Consider the following 16,187-nt stretch of genomic DNA (forward strand, 5'->3'; position numbering starts at 1 on the left):
GCAGGCCCAGACGGAACCCCAGGGGGCTGTGAGAATGTTCTCAAGTTCCTGCAACGGAACACGTCCCTGTGCTGATTAAGCTGCGTCAGCATGTCCCATAGCCCCCTCCTCCTGCCACCAGCTGGGACGGAGACCCTGGGTCCCCACGTGGGGCCCCCGAACCCGAGGGAGGGGGTCCTGACAGTCCTTAGGGGGAGTCATGGGGTTAAAACGATATTCATACTACCATGGCTGGCATAGCTCCGTGGGTGAGCATCGACCTATGAACCAGGAGGTCAGGGTTCAATTCCCGTACGGGCACATGCCCAGGTTGCGGGCCCGATCCCCAGTGGGGGGCGTGCAGGAGGCAGCCGATCCACGACTCTCTGTCATCATTGACGTTTCTATCTCTCCCTCCCCCTTCCTCTCTGAAATCGATACAAATATATTTTTAAAAAAAACAGTATCAAGGAGTGATTGTCTCTTTCACTGGCTGCTCTTTGCACCACGGGAGCCGGGGAGAGGGTGGCTGACACGTGGGTCCGTGGCGCACACCAAGACGCCCGCATCGAAGGGCTCGCACGGCCATTGACCTCGCCCGTGCCCGGGGAGGGGTGCCTGTCATCCAGCGGTGACCCGTGCGTGGGCATTTTTTTGACGGAACAGGAAGTGCTCCTAAGGGAACCGACCACAGACTCAGGGTGACCGCGTTTTGAGGGAAAGCCCTGGTGGCTGAGCCGGACGCTTCGCGGGACACCGTTTCGTGGCCGACAGACACAGGTGCTCTCCGGAGAGGGCCCGCCGCAGGAGCACGCTGGGACACGAGCAGTGAGCCGTCACTCAGGGTCGGCCATCGGCAGTCCCTGCTGCCACCGCCAAGGTCCAGCTTCCACGCAAAAACGGGGCTTTTGGGCCGAAACCGGTGTGGCTCGGTAGATAGAGCAGGGGTGGGCAAACTTTTTGACTCGAGGGCCACCATGGGTTCTTAAACTGGACCGGAGGGCCGGGACAAAAGCATGGATGGAGTGTTTGTGTGAACTAATATAAATTCAAAGTAAAGGAGCGGAGGGGAGAGCAAGAGAACCCTCCACTCTTTCGGCTCCGCGGGCCGTAGTTTGCCCACGGCTGGGATAGAGCGTCAGCCTGCAGACTGAAGGGTCCCGGGTTCGATTCCGGTCAAGGGCATGTACCTTGGTTGCGGGCACATCCCCAGTAGGGGGTGTGCAGGAGGCAGCTGATCGATGTTTCTCTCTCATCGATGTTTCTAACTCTCTATCCCTCTCCCTTCCTCTCTGTAAAATATCAATAAAAAATATATTTAAAAAAATTAAAAATAATTAAAAAAACAAACAAAAAACAAACAAACGGGGCTTTTGGAAACCGTGACGGCCGCTTCCCGACACAGGACAGCTTTCCCGACCGTGTCCGGGGGACCCTAACAAGCGTGGTCTCTGACCACACTGTCACGCTGCACCGTTCACACGGAATGTCACCGGTGTCAGAGGAGGAGGGGCGGGGCCGGCTCACCTGGCCGCGCCGCGGGAGAGGAGCCGCACGCAGGCCTCGTGGCCGCAGTGCAGTGCGTAGGCCAGGGGCGCGCTCTCGTTGATGTCCCGCAGGCTGCTGTCCACGCCCAGGTCCAGCAGGGACCGCACGCACTCCGCCTTCCCGGCCGCCGCCGCCCAGTGCAGGGGTGTCCTGGACGAGGGGGGGGAACGGCACGGCGGTGAGCGGGTCCGCGGGACGGGGCCTCCTGCCTCCCGTCGGGCTGCGGGAAAGCAGGGTGCTCGTCGGCGTGGGGGACGGTGCCGGCACAGCGGTGAGCGGGGTTCCCCGCTAGCCTGAGTGTCCCCGGCCCCGCCTTCCTAAGAAGGTCCTAGAAGGGGAAGTGGTGGCTCAGAGAGGAGGCCCAGTTCTTGTTGTTGTCAGTTGTACCCGAGGGTGCTTTTCCATGGATTTTAGGGGGAGGGGAAGGGGGGGGAGGGGAGGGGAGGGGCGGGGAGGGGAGGGGAGGGGCGGGGATGAGAAGAGCAACTGGGAGCTGGGACGGGGGTTCCTCCCGCCGCCTTCTCCTCCCTCCCCCAGCCCGTTCTCCGCTGGGAAGCGGGAGGGGAAGGGAAGGACTGCAGCTGCTCGAAGCACCGAAACCTAACGGGGTCCCCAAACTTTTTAAACCGGGGGCCAGGTCCCTGTCCCTCAGACCGTTGGAGGGCCGGACTATAGTTTAAGAAAAACTATGAACAAATTCCTATGTGCACTGCGGGCCCGGGACGCGTCGGCTGCTAAGCAGGACAGGCAGCGGCACCCGGCGGGCCGGATCCATGTCCTCGGCGGCCGCCTGTGGCCCGCGGGCCGTCGTTTGAGGACCCCTGCCTAAGAACATTCTGAAAAATCCCGCCATCAACAGCTGTTTCCACGGGGAGGGCAGCTGCCGGCGGAGAACGCCGGGGCCGTGGCGGGTGCCGAGCTGGGCAGGGAGGGGCCCCGGGGACCCACTCGCCCCGAGCGCCCGCCCTCCCCTCTGCCTCTTATCTCCCCGGTCCCATGTCCTTCCCCGCGGACAGGGACCGGCTGTCCCTGCGCAGCGTGACAACACCCACGGGAAACCTCTGTCCGGAGCTGGTTCCGGAAGCTTCTGGTGCAGGCGGCCTCCCAGACCCCCTTGTCCGACGGCCGTTCTTCCTTCCGGCTTGTTCCCTTTCTCCCCACGACTACGGCCCCCGACAGCCCGCTGCGGGGATCCGCGCCCGCCGCCCCGGGAACGGCCTGGCCCGCCCTCGGCCGCCTGGCTCCTGAGGCCCCTGAGCACCTCCAGGGGCGCCCGCCCAAGGATCGGGGGCTCGGGTCCGGACTCGGAACAAGCGGCTCGCTTGGCGCTTCCAGGGGGGTAAAGGCCACACGTCACTATGGCCCTCGCGCTTCCTCCCGATGTTCTCGCCGGGGGCACCGCCCTCTTCACTGAGCGGAGCCCCGGGCGGTGGGGAGGGCGCCTGCGGACGGCTCTCCGCCCGGAGACAGGGAGGGCGCCCTCCGCTGCCGTCACCCGGGGCTGCGGCACCGCTTCGGGACCAGCTCCTGGTCCTCGCCGGCACCTCTCTAACGGGGGGGGGGGGGGGGGGGGGGGGGCTAACAGGTCCCTCTGGCTCTGAACACAGAGCTTATTGTGCTCCTGGGCGGGCGGGCACCTTGCTGCCCTGAGGACAGAACTCAGGACGGAAGCAAACACCGAACTCCCATCAGGGCAGCGTGTTCCCGGCAGGAAGAGCCTCTGGGACACGGGGGCGTCCGGCACCCGTGGACCATGTTACAGCGCACCCTCCGTGTCGCCCTCCACACACGCCCTTTCCTGCCCCGCCGAGAGCGGTTTGCATTGTCCCTGCCACGTGTGACCGTGGTGGCAGGAGAGGGGGTCCCAGCACACGTATGACCATGGCTGGCAGGACAGGTGGTCCCAGCACATGTATGACCGTGGCCGGCAGGAGAGGGGCTCCAGCACACGTGTGACTGTGGTGGCAGGAGAGAGGGCCCAGCACACGTATGACCATGGTTGGCAGGAGAGGGGGCCCAGCACACATGTGACCGTGGCTGGCAGGAGAGGGGGCCCAGCACACGTGTGACCGTGGCTGGCAGGAGAGGGGGCCCAGCACACGTGTGACCGTGGCTGGCAGGATAGGTGGTCCCAGCACACGTGTGACTGTGGCTGGCAGGAGAGGGGGCCCAGCACACGTGTGACTGTGGCTGGCAGGAGAGGGGGTCCCAGCACACATGTGACTGTGGTGGCAGGAGAGGGGGTCCCAGCACACGTATGACCGTGGTGGCAGGAGAGGGGGTCCCAGCACACGTGTGACCGTGGTGGCAGGAGAGGGGGCCCAGCACACGTATGACCGTGGTGACAGGAGAGGGGGCCCAGCACACGTGTGACTGTGGTGGCAGGATAGGTGGTCCCAGCACACGTGTGACCGTGGCTGGCAGGAGAGGGGGCCCAGCACACGTGTGACCGTGGCTGGCAGGAGGGTCAGGAAGGGTTGCCCTGACCTTGAACGTGTGGAGAGGTGGCCCCTCAGCCCCCGGTACCTGTCGTCCACGTCCAGAGCCTGCAGGTTGCACTCGGGGACGCGGGCCAGTTCCGTGATGATGTCGCTGAAGCCCGCGGCCGCGGCCATGTGCACGCACGTCTTCCCGCTCTCGTCGTCACAGTTGACGATGGACGGGCCCTGGTGGTGGCTCAGGATGATGGAGCACAGCAGCCTGTTCCCGCTCTGGGGGGCAGAGGCTCTGGACACCTGCTGCAGCTGCTCCGTCTGCTCCCCCCGCTGCGCGCGCCCCCCCGTGGGTCTGCCCCTGTGGGTCTGCCCCTGTGGGTCTGCCCTCCGTGGGTCTCCCCCACTGTCTGCTCTCCCCGCTGTGGGTCTCCCCCCATCTGCTCTCCCCGCTGTGGGTCTCCCCCCGTCTGCTCTCCCCGCTGTGGGTCTCCCCCCGTCTGCTCTCCCCGCTGTGGGTCTCCCCCCGTCTGCTCTCCCCGCTGTGGGTCTCCCCCCGTCTGCTCTCCCCGCTGTGGGTCTCCCCCCTGTGGGTCTCCCCCCGTCTGCTCTCCCCCCCTGTGGGTCTCCCCCTTGTGGGTCTCCCCCCTGTGGGCCTCCCCCGTGTGTGAGTGTGTGTGTGTGTGTGAGTGTGAGTGTGTGTGTGTGTGTGAGAGTGTGTGTGTGAGTGTGTGTGTGTGTGAGTGTGAGTGTGTGTGTGTGTGTGAGTGTGAGTGTGTGTGCGAGTGTGTGTGTGTGAGTGTGAGTGTGTGTGCAAATGTGTGTGTGTGAATGTGAATGTGTATGTGTGTGTGAGTGTGTCTGTGTGAGTGTGAGTGTGAGTGTGTCTGTGAGTGTGTGTGTGTGTGAGTGTGAGTATGAGTGTGAGTGTGTGTGTGAGTGTGAGTGTGTGTGAGTGTGAGTGTGTGTGAGTGTGTGTGAGTGAGAGTGTGAGTGTGTGAGTGTGAGTGTGTGTGAGTGAGTGTGTGTGTGTGTGTGAGTGTGTGTGTGAGAGTGTGAGTGTGTGAGTGTGTGTGTGTGTGTGTGAGAGTGTGAGTGTGTGAGTGTGAGTGTGTGAGTGTGTGAGTGTGTGTGTGAGTGGGTGACAGCAGGACGGGCTGCACCCATGGTCTGTAACTGCCCTCTGCGTCTCGGCAGGGTGTCCTCTAACCGCGGAGGCCCCCGCTCCTCCCCAGTGGCAGGCTTGCTCTCTGGGGGTGCGGATGACCAGATGGGGGAGACCAGGTGAGTCTCACTGTGTCAAACGTAGAAACTGCCGCGGAGGGTGAGGCTGCCTGTGACCCCCCCGCCCCGGGCCGGACACGCAGCGGTCAGCACGTCCTACCTGCACCGCCCAATGCAGAGCCGTCTTAAAGTCCTTGTCCACCAGGGTGGGGTCGGCCCCCTTCCTCAGCAGGACCTGGGTGTGCTGCGGCTGGTTGTGGAAGGCCGCCCAGTGGAGGGGGGTCATTCCCTGGGAAACGAGATTGGGGGGGTGAGCAGGGCGCGCACACTCCCCCCCAGGCCGGGGCATCCCAGGGACAGAGGGCTGCCTGTCGGTCACTCATTCCTCCCACTGTTCGGCCAGCACAGGAGCTGCGGGCGGCTCGGTGCTGAGGACCCTCGGGAGTAAGGTCAGCGAGGCCCCTGCCCCACGGGCCCGCCCTGTGGGGGAAGACAGCCAGCAAGCGCCCACGTGAGCAGAAGGCCGCTCAGATCGCCAGGCGCTGCAGAGACACATGCAGAGCGCAGAGCGCCACGGGGAGGGCCCGGGCAGGGCTGAGCCGGCGGGGAGGGAGGGGGACGTGGCGGGGTGCTGGGGGCCGCCTGCCTGAGGCAGCGCACCGTCTGTGTTACCATCCCGTCCTGTCCCGGTTGCTACAACTGAGAGCAGAGACAGCGGCGATGGACAGACGTGACCATGGACACGTGACCACTGCCACGCACGCATCTCTCCTTCCTCCCCGTCAGCTGAACGCGGGAGAGCAGCTGGAGAACCTCCTGTTAAAGAGCCCGAGTCCCCACTGAGCAGGTAGCACAGGGCCGCTGGCGTCGGGCGGATGCGGGCAGGACCCCAGCTCAGCAGTGAGCCCCCCGGCAGGTCCCTCCGCGTCTCAGTTTGCGAAGAGGAAGCCGAGAAACCGGCATCGTGCGGGCGCGCGGCACCGGATCTGGGCGTGAGGCCCCGCCAGCTGCACGATGCGCATCATTGGACGGTGGTCTGCGTCCGTTTCAGTTTCAGCCTCCGACACGGAGCTCAGCGCGGGCCCCGGGGGCTCCTGGGAACGGCGCGTGGACAGGGAAGCGGGGAAGCCAGTGGACTTCCCAGGCCGTTCCCACGGCGAGCGTGCCACGGGAGTCCCCGGCCCTCACGGCTACATCAGACCCCGGGCTGAGATAGGAACTCGGGGGAGGAGATTCTTTTTACGCCGCGTGGGTGTCCGTCACGGGCTCAGTGTGAAGTACGCGGGACCAAAGGCATCGGGACGGCCGCGTGGCTGAGTGGGAGCACCCGTGTGGCTGCTGCCGTGGGGAGCCGGGAGCCCGGAGCGTGGAACGGGCACAGCGCCGAAGGGACGCCGGGCACAGGGAGGACCTGCCCCGGCCTCGGCTGCGTCCCTTGCGTTTATAAAACCCGGCTCTGCTTTCTCAGCCAGACACACGGGCACGGGAGGCAGAACAGGACTCCTGAGAGGATCGTCCCCCCACCCCCGAAGCACCACGGGAGCCACAGGACCCGGAGGCAGCCCCAAGGCCCGCGGCCACCTCCACGTGCGAGACGGCCACCTCCACGCGCCACGTGCTCTGCGAGGCGAGAGTCGGCATGAACGTCGTTGCGAATGAGACGGCAATGACAGTTTAACTACGATCTGTTCATCGCTGTCCCCCGAGCACAGGCGACAGGAGTCCTCTCTGACAACACCCACCACCTCCAGCTCCAAACACACACAGACACCCCCCCCCCCCATGCTTGGGTGCGGGGCTGCCGTGCGGGTGGGGTGGGCATGGCCATATTTCATATGCCTGCCTGGTGCCAAGAGCTTTATATATGTTGCCTCACTAAATCTTTAAGATATATTTTTATTGATTTCAGAGAGGAAGAGAGAGGGAGAGGGAGAGGGAGTGGGAGAGGGAAAGGGAGAGGGAGAGGGAGAGGGAGAGAAACATCAAGGATGACAGAGAGTCATGGATCAGCTGCCTCCTGCAGGGATCGAGCCCACTAACCATGTGCCCTGACCAGGAATCGAACCGTGACCTCCTGGTTTAGAGGTCAATGCTCCACCACTGGGCCATGCCACCCGGGCCGCCTCGCTGACCCTCGACAACAACCCTAACCCTGCCCGGGTGTTCCTGCCAGCGCCACAGGGGACGGGTGAGGAGGGACGCACACAGATGGGGGGGGGGGGGGGCGCCCGGGCCCTGCCTGACTGCATGAGGTGGCAGGTTCACGCCTCTGCTCTGCACGCAGCAGGCTGACGACTCATGCTGGAGGTGAGCTCAGATGCCGGGATCTCCGCTGGGATGAGCTGGACCAGGGCCCCCTCGCTTCTCCAGGGGAGTCCTCCCGCTGCAAGGGTTGCCGCACAGACCATGACCTGTTCCACTGGTCATCACCTCGGGCCCCTCCTCCAAGTGCAGCTGGCCAATCTTCACTTCCTGTGAGGTATTGACATATATGTATTCTGCCCCCGCTGCCCCCACCCGGGGTGTGGGGTCACGCTTAGAAATGACTGTCGGTCCTGTCAAAGGTCCTGTATGGAGACCTGAGTCACCCCACAGCTTCTCTGAATAAAGACAGCGTTATAGTGCATATGATACAGGTTATGCAGAGATACATTGTATCTCTATAGCGCGTGTGATACGGGTCACATAGAGATACATTGTATCTCTATAGCGCATGTGATACGGGTTATGTAGATACATTGTATCTCTATAGCACATGTGATGCGGGGTATGCAGAGATACATTGTAGCAAAGATACACTGTATCTCTTTATCCACCACAGACAGGACGCAAAAGCTTTCAGTCAAGCCAAGGAGATGTCGGTGACTGCTTTTTCCCAATCTGAATCGGCTAATGAGAAATACAACGAACCCTCTTATAGTGACACGAGGACCAAAACTTTGGAAATCCGCTGGACCTGCTCTCAGTGCCACTGCACAAAAACACGCGGCTGAGGGACCTTCCCGCCCCCAGTGCCTCCTTCCTGCCTATGCGCTGAGCTGGAGGCACCTGCGCGGCCGCGTCAGGACCCGCCGACCATGCCAGGTCTGCGTGGCTCAGTTGTTGAACCAGAAGGTCACGGTTCGATTCCCGGTCAGGGCACATCCCTGGGTTGTGGGCTCGATCCCCAGTGCGGGGAGTGCAGGAGGCAGCCGATCAGTGATTCTCTCTCATCACTGATGTTTCTCTCTCTCTCCCTCTCCCTGACTCTCTGAGATCAATAAAAACATATTTAAAAAGACTCGCTGGCCATTCCCGCAGCCGGCCTCAGGCGTGGCCACAGGAGTGCCCTGGGCAGCCACAGCCCACGCTCAAGGGCAGAGGCTGAGGTCACTCACCAGGCGGGCCCTGCCCTGCACACAGTGGTGCTCAAGCAGTGCTCACAGGAAGGATGAATGACAGATGCAGGCGTCCAGGCTCCCGTGGGCCACGGGGAGTCTCAACTACCCGCGTCTGCCCCGCGCCCACACGTGGAGACCACTGCTCAGCGCTGTGGAGGCCCGGCCACTCGGCTGGGCCGCTGCGCAGCCGGCGGGAACACCCAGGCGTCAGCATCGCCGCCCCACCCGGGGGCCCTGAGGCGTGGGGCCCACTTGTTTGAAAACAATCCTAGCTCAGTGAAGAGCCCTCTCCCAGCCCAGCCCGCGGTGGGACCACGCTGGTCTCGGTGGCCTCGGACGCCCTGCCGAGTCCCCGGTGGCACTGCCCGTGTGACCCCGCACAGCAGGTGGCCCTGGACCGCACGTGGATACGTCACGCTCTGCCCTGGGCTGCGCCACCAACATGTCAGCGTCCTGGCCGCTTCTCAACGTTTCCCCCCAAAACCACTGCATCTCTGGTGGTTTCTGAACCAGAAACCTGACTCTGGGCCTCACAGCGCTCCAGACGGCGGCAGGTGCAGAGCGGGGGTTGGGGGGGGGGGGCAGGCACGGGAGGGCGGGCAGGTGGCCGACAGGGCAGCGAACAGCCCCAGGTGCTCTGGCCGGGGTTCCCCGAGGCCCAGCTGGACTCGGCGACATTTAAATGCACTTACTGTTGGTCTCCCCCCCACACACACACACGACTCCCCTCGCAAAGTCATAAAGGGTTTTCTGCAGACGAAAAATTGGAATAAATTATGTATGTTAAAAGATTTTTAGAAAATCTTGTAGACGTGCAGCAACGAATGCCATTTTCTTTAACTTCATTTGTAAAAAAATCTTATAATTGCCCAGCTGGCGGGGCTCCGTGGTTGAGCGTGAACCTAGGCACCAGGAGGTCAGGGTTCGATTCCCTGTCAGGGCACAGGCCCGGGTTGCGGGTTCGATCCCCAGTGGGGGGCGTGCGGGAGGCAGCCGGTCCATGATTCTCTCTCATCATTGATTTCTCTCTCTCCCTCTCCCTTCCTCTCTGGAGACAATAAAATACAACAACGGAAATAAACAAAAACATTTGGCTGTTCCACCTTCTGCTGCCCGGGAAGGAGAGGCTCTCGGGCGCACGGTTCCGCCTGCGCTTCCTTCCTCTGCAGCGCACGCCAGCCTGGGGCTGTCTCTCGGCAACGCCGCTGTGGGTTCTGTGCCAAGAGCTACACCCCAAGGCTCACCTCTGGCGTTCACGACTCGGACCTGCTTCCTCGGAGGCTGTTGTCGAGGGCGCGCGGGGGGGTCTGGCCACTCCCTGGAAGTCAGGAAGTCTGCGCCCATCAGGACGCGCGTGTGACACGGACCACGGCGCATCCTGAACAGCGGGCCTCGGCGGCTGCTCGGGGCGAGTGTCAGGTTCTGCCCACAGCCCACAGCCCACAGCCCACAGCCCCTCTCGGCGGGCGCTCTTCCTGGCCAAGCAGAGACAGAGCAGGAAGCGCGGGCCCCGGAGTTCCGTGACCCTGGCCTCCCCCCTCCCCGCCCCCCCTAGGCTGCCATGCTCTGCGACGTCCCTCTGGGGTGCAGGACAAAGGCACGAAGCCCCCCCGCCTCCCCACAGGGCTAGCCTGCGCCTGGACGGCTCCGGCCCAGTCACCTTATAACCAAGCAGCGAGGCTAATGAGACGGAAAGACGAACAGAGCGCTAGCACAGGGCAGAGTCCAGAAAAGGAACTGCTGACACACCAAGAAACCGCGTCGCACCCCGAGAACCCCGCGCCGGCCGGTCCCGAGGGCGGAGGCTGCACCAGCCCAACGCAAAGCCGTGGCCCCAGCGCGGCCCCTGGGTGTGTCATGTTTTGAAACTTCTGCGCAAGAGACACGCGGGGCCCCGTCCCTCAAAACGGGTCGCGGAGCGCAAGGACGGGGCAGCCGATGGCAAGGGCTCCCTCTCAGAACACAGCGCCTGCGAACACACAGGACACGCCCGTGGCCCAGCAGACGCCAGACGGGGGCTCCGAGCCGCACGTCAGAGGGGGCACAGGGGGCCCCCCGCTGCTGCGACACACGCTCGCCTCCCGCTGCCGGGGACGCTCATCACGGCAACGACGAGAAAGGCGGACGGCAGGAGAGCGGCCCCCTCGCCCGGGACGGCCCCGGAGCAGCCGGGCGGGGGTGAAACAGACACCCCCGGAGGAAGGCTCCCACAAACCACTCGGCGCTCGCACCTGAGACACCCCCCCCCCTCCACCGGGCACAGGGGGACGCGGAGCAAGCGGCGGGGTCTCACAGGACCTCGTCCCTCCTTACGGGACCCGCGCCGAGCCCCCCGGGGGCCTGTACCACCATGACCCTGAGCCCTATCCGTGCTCCTTGGTCCCCGCACACGCACACGTACGGTAAGACCATTGATCACCGGGCGCAGCGAGCGACTCGGTAACGAGTGAAACAGCCGCTGTAATGATACACTGAGGCCCGGCCAGCGTGGCTCAGTGGTTAGGCATCGGCCTGTGAACCAGGAGGTCATGGTTCGATGCCTGGTCAGGGGCACATGCAGGAGGCAGCCGATCCAGGATTCTCTCTCATCATTGATGTTTCTCTCTCTCCCACGCCCTTCCTCTCTGAAATCAATAAAAATATATTTTAAAAATACACACTGTAATAAAAGTTACGTGAATGCGGCCTTGTTGGGTAAAATAAAGGTGACGTGAGCACAGGCACTGAGGTACTGAGACAGTCTGAGAACTGAGTGATGGACGGGCAGGGACTGAGTGATGGACGGGCAGGGACTGAGTGATGGACGGGAAGGGACTGTGTGACAGACGGGCAGGACCTGAGTGACGGACGGGCAGGGACTGAGGGATGGACGGGCAGGGACTGATGGACAGGCAGGGACTGAGTGATGGACCGGCAGGACTGAGTGATGGACAGGCAGGGACTGAGTGCCGGACGGGCAGGGACTGAGTCATGGACCGGCAGGACTGAGTGATGGACAGGCAGGGACTGTGTGATGGACAGGCAGGGACTGAGTGATGGACGGGCAGGGACTGAGTGCCGGACGGGCAGGACTGAGTGATGGACAGGCAGGGACTGAGTGATGGACCGGCAGGACTGTGTGATGGACAGGCAGGGACTGAGTGCCGGACGGGCAGGACTGAGTGCCGGACGGGCAGGGACTGAGTGCCGGACGGGCAGGGACTGAGTGACGGACGGGCAGGGACTGAGTGACGGACGGGCAGGACTGAGTGCCGGACGGGCAGGGACTGAGTGATGGACCGGCAGGGACTGAGTGCCGGACGGGCAGGGACTGTGTGATGGACCGGCAGGGACTGAGTGATGGACCGGCAGGGACTGAGTGATGGACCGGCAGGGACTGAGTGATGGACCGGCAGGGACTGAGTGCCGGACGGGCAGGGACTGAGTGCCGGACGGGCAGGGACTGAGTGACGGACAGGCAGGGACTGAGTGACGAAAGGGCAGGGACTGAGTGACGGACGGGCAGGGACTGAGTGACGGACAGGCAGGACTGAGTGACGGAAGGGCAGGGACTGAGTGACGGACGGGCAGGGACTGAGTGACGGACAGGCAGGACTGAGTGCCAGACGGGCAGGGACTGAGTGCCAGACGGGCAGGACTGAGTGGCGAAGAGACGGGTCACATGCCAGGGCCGGGCAGGGGAGACTTCATCACGCAGCTCAGAACAGTGTGCGACTGGAAACTGTGAGCGGTTTCTCTCTGGAACTTTCCATGCAGTCTTTTCGGGCCTCATCAGTGGGTGGCTGCCCGGGGACAGGTGACGGCGTGTGCAGTGTGGGGTGCGTGTGGGGAGGGGCGGTGTCTGCCTCGGCAGAAGCGGCTCGGGAGGAACGGCTGCAGGACAACAGGCGGGGAGCGGCCGCGGGACGCCCAGCCTTCTGGGGCCGAGGGGCGTAACGCTGACAATACCCGGGTCACTCCAGGTCGCTGAGCGGGGACCACGGCCCCGCGTGACCCTCCCTGATACACGGCGACTTCATGTTCTGCTTCCTGAGCAGCTCCGGAGGGTCAGAAACAGCTCTCTCTCCCTCTCCCTCTCCCTCTCCCTCTCTCTCTCTCTCTCCCCTCCCCCCTCGCTCTCCCCATTAGTTCCAGCTCACGATCTACTGTCTCCCCCTGAAGTGAGATTTCTCCTGATGGGTCCTTCCATCCTAAGCCACAGCTGCGAGGAGCTCGGTCGCCCGAGGAATCCCTGGAGAATATTCCCCGACACCCGGGGGGCGGGGTGGCCTTACGCCCCTCCCCGCCCAGCTCACCTGTCCCTCCTCCTGACCGTCCTGCTTCCTGGGTTTGGCGGGGGCTGTAACTGTCACCCCGGTGCGCAGGGGGCCGCACCGGGCGGGCTCATGGGGACACTGGGCTGTGGCGGCCCGGAGCTCTGGGAGGCCAGAGGGGGTGCTCCCCCACGGCCACAGCCCGTCCCTCCCTGCAGACCCCCCACTCAGGGCCCGAGGGCGCCGCCCGCAGCTGGTCTGGCCGGGCGCCCACACCCTCCGCAGGACACCGACAGGCGTGGCAGACCCGTGCCAGTCACGGGCGGCTTCGGGCGGCTTCAGAGCGGGCGCGGGGACAGGCCCGGCAGGAGCTGCACGCTGGGGGAGGCCTGTCTGAGTGCCCCACTCTCCCATTTACTGCGGACGGACGGCAGGAGGCTGGCTCCCCGGCCGGGAAGCTTCTCGGGGTCCCTTTGCATGAGGAGGGGCCAGAGCGGTTCCGTGCCCCCCGCTGCCCCCGAGCAGGCAACTGGCCTTCAGAAGCCCGTCCTGGCCCTGCCACCGCCGCCCCGGGTGGGGGGACAGCCCGTGGGCCGGGAGTGTCTGTCGCCGGGGGCACAGGGCGGAGGTCTGGGAGGGACTTACTTCTGGGGTCCGAGTGACCCCTGGGAGGGGCCCGAGTGACCCCTGGAAGGCGCCCCTTTCTAAGAGCCCCAGCTTGGGGCGAGGGAGGAGCTGGAGGTGGAGGACGGCTAGCAGTCCACCCCCAGCTGACACAGATGCCCCCCCAGCTCCCCCTCCCACCGCACTGAGGGGTCGCGTGCGCTTGCTGGGCCCCGCTTCTTGTCTGAAAGCAGAAGTGGGGGCCAGGGCGGCCCTCGCTCTCCCGGGCTCCGCTCTAACCACCGAAGACGCGGCAGTGAAAGCAGCTGTGACCACGGAGTCGGAGGCGGCCAACCTCAGGCCCGGGGGATTTCTGGGGCGGATGCTGATGCCGGGCGCCGGAGGAGGCCCAGGGGGCCCTGGACTGAGGCCCTGGGTGGAGGCTCGGGGGGCCCTGGGTGGAGGCCCTGGGTGGAGGCTCAGGGGCCCTGGGTGGAGGCTCGGGGGGCCCTGGGTGGAGGCTTGGGGGGGCCCTGGGCGAAGGCTCGGGGGGCCCTGGATGGAGGCTCGGGGGGCCCTGGACTGAGGCCCTGGGTGGAGGCTCGGGGGGCCCTGGGTGGAGGCTCGGGGGGCCCTGGGTGGAGACTAGGGGGCCCTGGACGGAGGCCCTGGATGGAGGCTTGGGGGGCCCTGGACGGAGGCCCTGGATGGAGGCTCGGGGGGGCCTGGGTGGAGGCTCGGGGGGCCCTGGACGGAGGCTCGGGGGGCCCTGGACTGAGGCCCTGGGTGGAGGCTCGGGGGGCCCTGGACTGAGGCCCTGGGTGGAGGCTCGGGGGGCCCTGGATGGAGGCTCGGGGGGCCCTGGACTGAGGCCCTGGGTGGAGGCTCAGGGAGCCCTGGACGGAGGCTTGGGGGGGCCTGGGTGGAGACTAGGGGGCCCTGGACGGAGGCTCTGGATGGAGGCTCGGGGGGCCCTGGACAGAGGCCCTGGATGGAGGCTCGGGGGGCCTGGGTGGAGGCTCGGGGGGCCCTGGACGGAGGCTCAGGGGGCCCCGGGTGGAGGCTCGGAGGCCCCGCCTGCCCCTGCTCAGGGCTTCGTCCTCCCGCCCGGGCCAGCTGGCTCTGGGGAGCAGTAACGGGCACTGGGCGCACGCATGGCCATCGCTGTCGCTCTGTCTGCTTAAAGTCATCACAGCCTTGGTGACGTGCGGCCTGCGAGCACACGGATGACACGGGCGCTGACCCGCAGGCGTGGGCATGGCTCTAGGGCCCCTCGGGGCACCCGCGGGAACGGACGGCGGCCCTGCCTCTGGGAAGAGGTGCGCTGCAAGGAGCCCGCGCTGCTGGGGGCTCGCCCTGGGCCCCTCGTCGGGGGCCTGGCCTCCTGCAAGGCTGGGCAGGGCGCTGTGTGCGAGGGCAGGAGAGGGCGGCGGCCTTGGGCGCGAGGTCTGCGGCTCTGGGTCCGGAGGCCGGGGACCCACCGGCCACCTGCCCCCGAGGGGACGCGGCGGCCGCCCAGCTTCCGCCCGCAGACGGGAAGGAGCGAGGTTTCCCTCTGGCGTCCAGGGCTCATCGGCATTCCAGCGCTGACGCTGGCGCTTAACGCAATAGCCCTTCCCATCGGCCTGCCCAGCTCGGGGCCTCCGGGACAGGAACACAGGACATGCTCCCCCCCGACCCCCCCGCCGCCCCACGTGGTCAGGGGAGCCCTCGGCGCGCACACGGCCAGGCCCCGTCCCCGCAGGCTCACCTCGCTGTCCTGGTGGTTGACCTCGCTGAGGCCGCACTGCTGCACCAGCACCGTCAGCAGCCTGCGGAGGGAACGGAACAGCTCAGGGGACAGAACCTGCGAGCCTCGGAGGCAGGACAGCGTAGGGCCCACGCCTCTGAGGGCAGACGGGTCTCGGGAGAAGTTTCCGGAAAGACGCAGCGTGGGGGACGGGCACCGCGGGGACAGAGCCCTCCTCCTCCTCTCCCGCCTCCTCTGGGTCTCGGTGCTCCTGGGGTCACAGGGGATGGGGGAGTCCTTGGGCCCCCAGCCCGTGGCCGGTGTGTGCTGGGAGCCGCACCCTCGGGCGCTCCGTCCCTCCCGACACGCAGCCTCCAGCTGCCTCCCCACCGGGGTCTCCCCTCCCGCGTGGGCTACACCAGCAGGCGGCGCTGGTCGCATGGCTTCCTGTTTGTAAAACGCGCACACGTCTGAGCGGGAAAGACAGCGTCCGTGGGAGACCATGACCCGTGACCCTGAAGCTCAGACTCGAGTCCCGCACGTGGTGGACGGAGGTCGGCGCTCCGCCCGCGGGAGGGAGGCAGGCGGGTCGTGGTGAGGGGCCCAGACTCGGGGGGCGGGTGGCCTGGGTGCCACAGCGGGAGGCGTGCACCACGGCACGTGGTGGAGGGTGAGGCCCGGGCGTGGCGTGGCTGCGCAGTGAACGGACCCGCTCGCTGAGCGCTGGGCAGTGACGGAGCACGGCGTGCTGTCAGGGTGCCCTCCTGTGTGTGTCCCCGAAACTCCTTTCCCACAGCACGTGCAGGGACCCCCTTCCAGGCCGGGCCTCGTCCGGGGGCGTCACCAGGAGGAAGTTCGTTTTTCCGGCCCCCCTCCCGAAGCTGGGGGGTCGCTGGGTGCGATTCCAGAGCCGGGGGCGTGGCTGTGACCGGCGCCAGCGAGGCCCAGCTCCGGGGGGGGGCCAGGCCGCCGGCCGTGAGCGCCACGAGGAGCCGGCTGCGGCCCACGGGAGCGGCTCGGGGGTTCCCCCGTGTGGTCA

At 65.6% G+C, this 16,187-nt stretch overlaps 1 protein-coding gene across 5 annotated transcripts in view; it reads right to left on the minus strand.

The window, feature by feature from the left end:
• Positions 1 to 16,187, minus strand: part of ANKRD55 (ankyrin repeat domain 55) — a 46,018-nt gene that overhangs the window by 17,028 nt on the left and 12,803 nt on the right. The window contains exons 5-8 of one of the 5 annotated variants that reach the window (XM_080679316.1): positions 15,170 to 15,230; positions 5,344 to 5,472; positions 4,054 to 4,193; positions 1,507 to 1,747 (exon numbers count right to left, since the gene is read on the minus strand). In XM_080679316.1, the coding sequence (XP_080535442.1) occupies positions 1,507 to 1,747; positions 4,054 to 4,193; positions 5,344 to 5,472; positions 15,170 to 15,230 (571 nt within the window). Of the gene's footprint in view, positions 1 to 1,506; positions 1,748 to 4,053; positions 4,239 to 5,343; positions 5,473 to 15,169; positions 15,231 to 16,187 lie in introns of all 5 variants that reach the window. The other 4 variants (XM_080679317.1, XM_080679315.1, XM_080679318.1 and 1 more) reach the window with 4 other exon arrangements.

Source organism: Plecotus auritus (genome assembly GCF_963455305.1).
Source record: "Plecotus auritus genome assembly, chromosome: 7".
In the NCBI taxonomy this organism is placed as follows: Eukaryota; Metazoa; Chordata; class Mammalia; order Chiroptera; family Vespertilionidae; genus Plecotus; species Plecotus auritus.